The sequence below is a fragment of the Hypanus sabinus genome, chromosome 4 (assembly GCF_030144855.1).
Source record: "Hypanus sabinus isolate sHypSab1 chromosome 4, sHypSab1.hap1, whole genome shotgun sequence".
NCBI classification, from domain to species: domain Eukaryota; kingdom Metazoa; phylum Chordata; class Chondrichthyes; order Myliobatiformes; family Dasyatidae; genus Hypanus; species Hypanus sabinus.
Window position 1 is genome coordinate 168,892,310 of NC_082709.1, and position 8,692 is coordinate 168,901,001.

The window sequence follows — 8,692 nt, forward strand, 5'->3', positions numbered from 1 at the left end:
TTTGTTTTAAAGAGTAGGTGTCCAGGTGTCCCTAAAAGAGTGGCCATTGAATGCCAGTGCTTTTGCCTTTTAAGCAGGATTTACTTGTGTCATTTAAAACACAATCAATACATTATAATTCTCTGACTGACTTCACTCTTATTTTCTCTGCAGCCCAGGTCCAGGGAGTGCTTATAAACATGATTTTGTGGCACTTTGAAGGTCTGCCGAACCTACTGAGATTGGTCCAGGTACGTGGATAGTTGACGTCTGTTTTTCTATTGCCGAAGGGTTGGGAATGAGTGATGTGTCTGAAATCCATCAGAGGATGCTGAATCTGAAAAGCAGAATCTCCCAGGGAAAATGACTGGTAATATTTAGAAAGAATTGAGGAGCTCTAGAGGTTGAGATCGGTGATCTAATGGCATGAGTTCAAATCTCACCTCAGCTACTGGAGAATTGAATCTAAGCTAATTTAAACAAAATATGGAGTAATTAAAGGAAAACAATCTAAGTAATGGCAACAATGAAACACTTGGAAAACTGTAAAACTCTGTCTAGTGATGTGTCACAAGGATTGATTCTGAGTCCACTGTTATGGATTTGGATGAGAATGTAGTTGACATACTTAGTAAATTTTTAGATGACACAAAACAAATGGTACAAACAAGAGGTGCTGGAAAGCTGAGTAACACACGCACAAAATGCTGGAGGAACTCAGCAGGCCAGGCAGCATCAATGGAGAAGAGTAAACAGTTTACATTTCAGTCCGAGACCCTTCATCACGACTGAAAAAATTGGTATTATAGTAGACAGTGACGGTTATGTAAGGTACATCTGTCTCTTGATCAACTGGGAAAGTGGGCCAAGGAATGGCAGGTGGAATTTAACTCGGGTGTGAAGTGTTACATTTTGGCTGTGTTTGACCCATCTCCCTCAAATCCATGTGCCTGTCCAAATGTCTTTGAAATATTGCAATTTTAACGACCTCTACAAATTCCCCTGGCAGCTCGTTCCATATACCTGTGTGTTCTTCAGTTTGCAACTAGAGTAACTCAAAAGACCAGTTGTAGTTTTTGAGAGAAAAGTCTTGCTAGGTATAGTTTAATGAGATTATGTGAATAATGCACTTCGAAAGAGTGTGTGGGAAGGCAATATCATCGAAGGGGACCGAAAATCAACTATCAAATACCTACCAAGTATTGAAAGGCATAGATGTTGTGGATGTGGAAGTCTAGGACCAGAAGGCAAAGCCTCAGAATAGGGCATCCCTTTAGAACAGAGATAATGAGAGTTTTTATTTTTAGCCTGAAGTTGGTAAATCTCTGGAATTCATCGTTGCAAGTGGCTGTGAAGGACAGGTCACTGGGTATATTTAAAGTGGAGGTTGATAGGTTCTTGATTAGCAAGTATGTCACTGGCTATGGAGGGAAGGCAGGAAACTGTGGTCAAGAAGGACGAATAAATCAGTAATAACTGAATCATGGAGCAGACATGATGGGCTGAATGGCCTACTTCTCCTCATACATCTTATGGTACTATTAATATGAAATGAAATAAATTATGAAACAACACTGCTAAGTACCTTTTCTCCTGTAACTGGTAGTGCAGAATCCCCATTCCTATCACTGAGAAAGTAGTGATCTGAAGCCATGCTAGCTTGGTGAGGTCTGGGAGAAGCAACTTTCACTAGATAATGAAGGGGAATCCCAGCATGGTCAGACTCTGCTGTTGAGCTCCACATGGCCCAGCAATGGAGAGTGATATATGCACCAACATCTCACTCAGTATACCCTGGGTAGAAGCAACTCTCTCCAAGTCTGGGACTAACTTGAGTGGGAGTGGATAACACTGGCAGTGGTCTTTGACCCATAGCCAAGTCTGGCATTGACGCAAATCATCTGTAAAGTCCTAGCAAAGTACAGGTTGGGTATCCCTTATGTGAAATCCCAAATCCAAAAACCTCTAAAATCCAAAGTTGTTTTGAGTGCTGACATGATGTCACAAATGGTAAATTCTTCAAGGTGCTGGGAAGGTTCCCAGACATTGTGCAGATATCTGCACACCACAGACAGCTCTGAAAAGGGACCTCACAGTTGTAATGAACAGAACATAATGAAAAATAGAAAAACGCTGAATAAAGTGAAAAATGAAGATCTCAACTATGTGTTGAAAGAATGGATTCATTAGCGTCAGAGTGAACATCTGCTGATCATGAAACAAGCAAATTTCTTTTGTGGCAAACTGAAAATTGAAAGTAATTGTGAATATTCAACAAGCTGGTTGCAGAAATTTAAGAAAAGGCACAGTATTAACTGTTTAAAGATTTGTGGTGATAAAGTGTATGCTGATGATGAAGTAGCAGAGAAATTTATTGATCAGATAGCCGCTGATGAAAATCTAACGCTGCAGCAGGACGTGTGTGATGAACAAGTGTAAGACAAAGACTGCTTACTAGTAGCACATAAATTCAGAGTTGGAAATTATGGCGGTCCCAAGATATTCAATTATATATTCCAAAATTCAAAACAATAATCTAAAATCCTGAAAACTTCTGGCCCAAGCATTTTGGATAAGGGGTACTCAACCTATATTTACAAACAACCTGTCTTCTGCAGAAAATGACCGATGATATTCAGGAGGAACAGGAAATGGAAGCGGAGAAAATGCTGAATACTTTGTTCAAAATGGAAAGCCTGATCTACACTCAGGACTTAATTTACTGCAAAAAGCTGAAGAAGGTTCAGGACACATATGAAGAATCAGATGAAGAAGAAGAAACCTCAGAGAATGTTGTTAAAAACACACAAATGGCCGGAATGTCAACTCATTTGAAGGCCTATTATAAGGTGAGTTAGCCAACTAATACAACTAGACTTTTAACAATATACTTAACGCTACTCCCTTCAGTAGGTCTAGATTGATTGGTCTGCATGTACACAGCATTGTGAACAGGAGGAGGGCAAAGGTCACCACAGCCTAAGGGTACTGAGCAGCAAGTGCTTCCAGGAACAAAATAAACTGGTATTAAAGACCAAAGATGCCCAAGTTATTTTTAGCAGAAACCTCTTCACCCATCCGAATTGTGTGGTTGGATTGTTGCTGAGAATGCTTATGAGACGCTGTTCTGATTCAATGGTTCAGTTTAATATCAGAGAATGTATACAATATACAGGCTGAAATTCTTACCCTTCACAGACATCCACAGAACAGAAAAAACACCCAAAGAATGAATGGCAGAAAATGTTAGAACTGCAAAACCCAATCCCACCCTCCCGTTCACAGGCAACAGCAAAAGCATCAACTCTCCCCCTTCCCCCCACTTGGTCCAGCAAAAGCATCAAATTCCCCAACCACCCACCAATCAGTAGCAAGCCCCCAGAAACCACGATCTGGAGTTCATCAGGAACTACGTCCATCGCAACACTTCAACACCTCAGACAGGCTCTCCCCCTCACTAGCAAGCGGCAGAGAGTTATTGCTCCTGCAACAACAAGAGGAAGGATGAACAGCTCTCTGTTTCAATGTTACAATCTGCCATGTTGCCTGTCCGAGTTCCCTGAGTCGAGGACCGACTCTTACTCCCCATCAAGAGAAAGAGAGAGATTGATTGCAGGGGTCTTTAGGTTGTCCACAGGGCTACGCTCCAAAGGCACACTTCTAGGCCACACCTGGAGATATGGAAATACCAGGCCACACAGTGAGTCTGAAAACAGGAATACACTGCGTGGAAAACCATAGTCTGAGCTAAAGCTGTAGACCAAGGACTCCGACAGAACCCCAGACACATTGAGAAGAAAAGAGAGACCTAAAAAAAGAGGAAAGATACTCGTTTTGCGGACAAACTGGAAAAAGTTCACCTGAGTCTGCAAAAAAACTCTGCTACCAGGAAATAAGACTCTGGTAAACCAGGTTAATATAGTATAGTGTATTGTCTCTCTTACCTTTTCCTTAATATGTCATAATACCAAAATGTTGTACATCTAAAGTATGCAAGGTACTTTAAAGGCTTGGTAGCCTAGCAGTTCGTGCTTTACAGCACCATTGATCACTAATCTGGGTTTGATTTCCACTGCTGCCTGTGAGGAGTTTGTACATTCTCCCTGTGACAGTGGGGGATTCCTCTCGGTGTGCAGACCGTTAAGGTTAGTGAGTTGGGGACATGCTTTGTTGGCACCAGAAGCAAGGCCACACTTGAGACTAACCTCAGCACACTCCTTGGACTGCAGGCATTTCACTGCATGTTTTGATGTTTCCATGCACATATGACAAATAAAGCTAAAAATTCAATCTTTAAAAGCCTCAACCCTCACTTGCAGCAAAGACTCGCAGAAGGTTGATGATGGATCCACTTTATATTTCAGATTGCTTTGAACCGACTGGCTGATATAGTGCCAATGGCCATTAACTTTCACCTGCTGCAGGAGTTCGCAGACAAGCTGCAACGTAAAATGTTGCTGTTGCTGCAGCACAGGAATCAGATTGAGATGTTGCTGATGGAAGAGGCGGGTATCTTCGAGAAGCGCCAGTTCCTCTCCAACCGCCTGAAGAGACTGAAAAAAGCTAGTGAGGCCTTGACCATGCATTAACAGGAAATATCCTGCTGTTAGATAGAGTGAACATTAAATAAACTAGTGAATGAATAGCAATAGCTGTTGATAGCCCATGTATGTGGAAAGAAGCTGAATATAGTTAAAACATTATGAAAATTTTCCACTGGGTTCAGTAGTTTCCATTTAGGTTTAGGTATAGGTTCAATGTAGGAATTTTCTATTATGCAAAAATTGCAAACAGAACAATATTTTACCTCTAGCCAGCAACTTCTTGTAGGTGAGCAATGCAAATGTTCTGGTATTTTTAAACTATGTTCTCTTCGAAATCTATATTTAGTGATTGCAATATATATTCAGTATGAATTTGGTCCCAGTGAACAGCCTCACAGGGCTGTGCTCTGGTAATGAGACCTTCCACTAATGCATTAAATTGAACTGCATTTAATGTTTCTATGATTCAATAAAAGACTATTTAATTAATGTGTCTATTTTCCCATTTTTATTCTACTGAATTAATAGCACTTGTTTTTTCTCACCTTTCCTGATGCTCTGACCAAGCTTAATCCCATCTCCTCCTCAGACCCGCTCTGCATTTACATTTTTTGAGAGTTAATGACGTCGCAAAACACTGAAATACTTAGGTCTATTGGAAGGTAGAAGTGTTAATAATCATTTAAGTGAAGAGTTACAGTACAATCCCAACTGTTCACAGATGCGCAGGGAGTAGGACTACAGCTAGGTGGTTACTGGTGTCAGAAGCAAATCCATACTTGAGACTGACCCCAGCAGAATCCTTGGACTGCAGGCATTTCACTGCATGTTTTGATGTTTTCATGCACATATGACAAATAAAGTTAAAAATTCAATCTTTAAAAGCCTCAGTCCTCACTTGCTTACCAGAATAAACATTTGATAGAATGATTTGTATTAAAGAGACTTGCATCAAAGCACAAAACCATATTTCTCCTGACTTTTTATTGATGATTACTGAGAGAAAACGGTGATTTTGCCACAAGACCTGAGCATGCCATATTTAACTTAGAAAAAAGTAGCTGGCTCTCACAATATTTTAAATTAATTTTTACAGTATTATGATGTGTTTGCAATGAGCTCTTCAGACCTTTTCAGGGAGCAGGAGAGTGAGGGGCTCTGATTTTTTTTAAAGTACTCGAATTGGATAATTGTTGTTTAATAAGAGTTATTAATTGTTTAGGGCTCCTTGCATTTTTCTCAAGCAACCTCTCTTTTGTGATGCCGTCTCCTAGTGTTTTCTGTTTTCACTTGTTAAGATTATGTCGATAGGCTCGGATTCCATATTACTTAAGTGGACGCCTGGAGAGCACTAACTGTGGGGTCCTAGTTTTGAGAATGTTTTGCCTCGCAGTGTCGAGACACTAATGTTCCGTAGGAATTCTTATAAATAAACTCTGGTCATCGTCTCTACATCAGAGTTTGTCTTTCCTCTGCACTTGGGGTCTGACATTGTCAGCACATATCCTGGCAATGTTAAACCCCAATTTATCATTAATTTTGAATCCACAGCTGGTCCTACACAGCAATGTTTTGGAACATACCTTTGACAATTTCTTCCACCTCAGCTGCACTGCTGAGATCCTTTGAATAATCTCTGTAGCTGATTTTCCCCTTCAAAACATTCTCCTTTTTAATTCTATTTAGCTTCAGTTCTAGTGGGCATCTGGTTACAATTCCTGTCACAAGGAAAATATTGTTGGATATCAATTAGGACCAAAAATTTATTTTGTAGGTAATGTTTTTGAGTCATGTGTGTAACATGGAACCAGCAGCAATGGATCTGGAATAGAGTCAAGGAATTATTGCAAAATAACTAAGTTTATTAATGCTCAAGCAGAAACATAGAAAATTAAACAAGCAACTAACTTAAAACAATGTTAACAGTGCTATGCGTCTATAGCTCCAAAATTGTTAATAGTATAATTTATTATTAATTTATCCTATTGAAATAAAATTGCTTAAATTGAAAAATCAATTTTATGTGTTTAGAGATAAAAAATAAAAAGCTATTAGCATCTCAAAAGCAGCTAGAGCTAAAAGACAAATTTTAAAAATTCGTAAGGGAGATGGTAGTTTAGCATGTAATTATGAAGGAAGTAATAAAATTTTTCAAGACTTTTATATTGAACTTTATAAATCTGAGTTTCCAGTTGATTCTTCTAAAATGAATACATTTTTACAAGAGATGGATTTTCCTTGAATTTCTGTTGAAGATCAACAAACGCTTGATGCTCCTATTACTGAAAATGAAATTCAGAAAGCTATTTTTTCAATGCAATCTAGTAAAGCTCCTGGACTGGACTGGATGGTTATTCTGTAGGATCTTATGAAAAATTTGAAAAATTGCTTTCTTCATACATGTTGGAAATGCTTAAAGATTCTTTTCTGATATAAGAGTTACCTCCCACATTTTATGAATCTTCTATTTCTTAAATTTTTAAGAAAGATAAAAACCCTACTGACTGTGCTTCATATAGACCCACTTCATTATTAAATGTGGATGCTAAAATTCTTTCAAAATTATGGCTAATCAGCTGGAGAGTGTACTAGCTAAAATTATCTCCCAAGACCAAACAGGTTTTGTAAAGGGCCATTATTCCTTCTCTAATGGTCGGAGACTGTTAACTGTTATATATTCATCCTTTTCTAAGACTCCCCAATGTGTTGTGTCTCTCGATGCTGAAAAGGCATTTGACAGAGTTGAATGGGCATGCTTATTTGATGTTTTAGATAAATTTGGCTTTGGTATTAATTTTAATAAGTGGATCAGAATGATATATAAAAGCCCTAATGCTACTTTTATTACTAATAATTGCAGATCTTTTTTATCAGCTTTCGCAGGGTACGAGACAAGGATGTCTGTTCAGTCCTTTGTTATTTAATTTGGTGCTGGAACCCTTGGCTATTGCACTTTGTGAAGCTAAAGATATTCATGCAATACGCACAGTCGGCAACAAAAGGAACCAATCACGTATCCAACAAAAAATAATCAATTCTTGAATATTTATGATGTACATGTAAAAAAAAGAAAAATCCTTACACCTGCCCTTACACTTCCTCTCTCACCACCACTCAGGGCCCCAGACAGTCCTTCCAGGTGAGGCGACACTTCACCTGTGAGTTGGCTGGTGTGGTATACTGCGTCTGGTGCTCCCGGTGTGGCCTTTTATATATTGGTGAGACCCAACGCAGACTGGGAGACCGTTTCACTGAACACCTGCGCTCTGTCCGCTAGAGAAAGTAGGATTTCCCAGTGGCCACACATTTTAATTCCACGTCCCATTCGCATTCTGATATGTCTATGTATGGCCTCCTCTACTGTCAAGATGAAGCCACACTCAGGTTGGAGGAACAACACCTTATATTCCATCTGGGCAGCGCAATACAGGTCCTTCAGCCCACTAAGCTGTGTTGAACATGTCCTTACCTTAGAAATTACCTAGGGTTACCCACAGCCCTCTATTTTTCTGAGCGCCATGTACCTGTCCAGGAGTTTCTTCAAGGACCTTACCATATCCGCCTCCACCACTCGCTGGCAGCCCATTCCATGCACTCACCACTCTCTGCGTTAAAATTTACCCCTGACATCTCTTCTGTACCTACTTGCAAGCAGCTTAAAACTGTGCCCTCTCCTGCTAGCCGTTTCAGCCCTGGGAAGAAGCCTCTGACTATCTACATGATCAATGCCTCTCATCATCTTATACACCTGTGACACGCTGTAAGGTTTCACTGCTAATGTAATGGCTTCTCTGTAATGTTCCACTGCTGAGATAATGGTTTCTCTGTAGCAGCAATGTTTGGGTTATGAATAGAGATAATGGGGCATGCTAGTCAATGAGTAGGATGTTGTTCTTTCCTGTGTGTCTGGGAACCAGGAATTTGGCAGGTTTTTTGCCGGGGAAGAGGATGCGAATGGAGAGAGTTGGTAGACCACTGGATGGAGTGGACCTGGAGCGAGGGTCCGAAGGTCAGTGACAGTCGGAGGAGGTTGCTGGTGGATGAACAACCTTATCGGTGAGCTCCAACATTGCACAAGAGACTTGTTTCATAAGAATGGGCCGTTTTTCTTTTTTGTTTTCTTTACTAACCATATAGTCAAATTCAGAATTATAAAGCTCAATCATTTA

General features: G+C 39.9%; 1 protein-coding gene across 2 annotated transcripts in view; it reads left to right on the top strand.

Moving 5' to 3' along the window:
• Positions 1-5,020, top strand: part of LOC132393475 (interferon-induced GTP-binding protein Mx-like) — a 49,670-nt gene extending 44,650 nt beyond the window's left edge. For both annotated transcript variants that reach the window (XM_059968753.1, XM_059968752.1), the window contains exons 13-15: positions 154-230; positions 2,598-2,828; positions 4,344-5,020. In XM_059968753.1, the coding sequence (XP_059824736.1) occupies positions 154-230; positions 2,598-2,828; positions 4,344-4,568 (533 nt within the window). In that variant the 3' untranslated portion in view covers positions 4,569-5,020. The remainder of the gene's footprint in view (positions 1-153; positions 231-2,597; positions 2,829-4,343) is intronic.
• Positions 5,021-8,692: the final 3,672 nt, after the last annotated feature.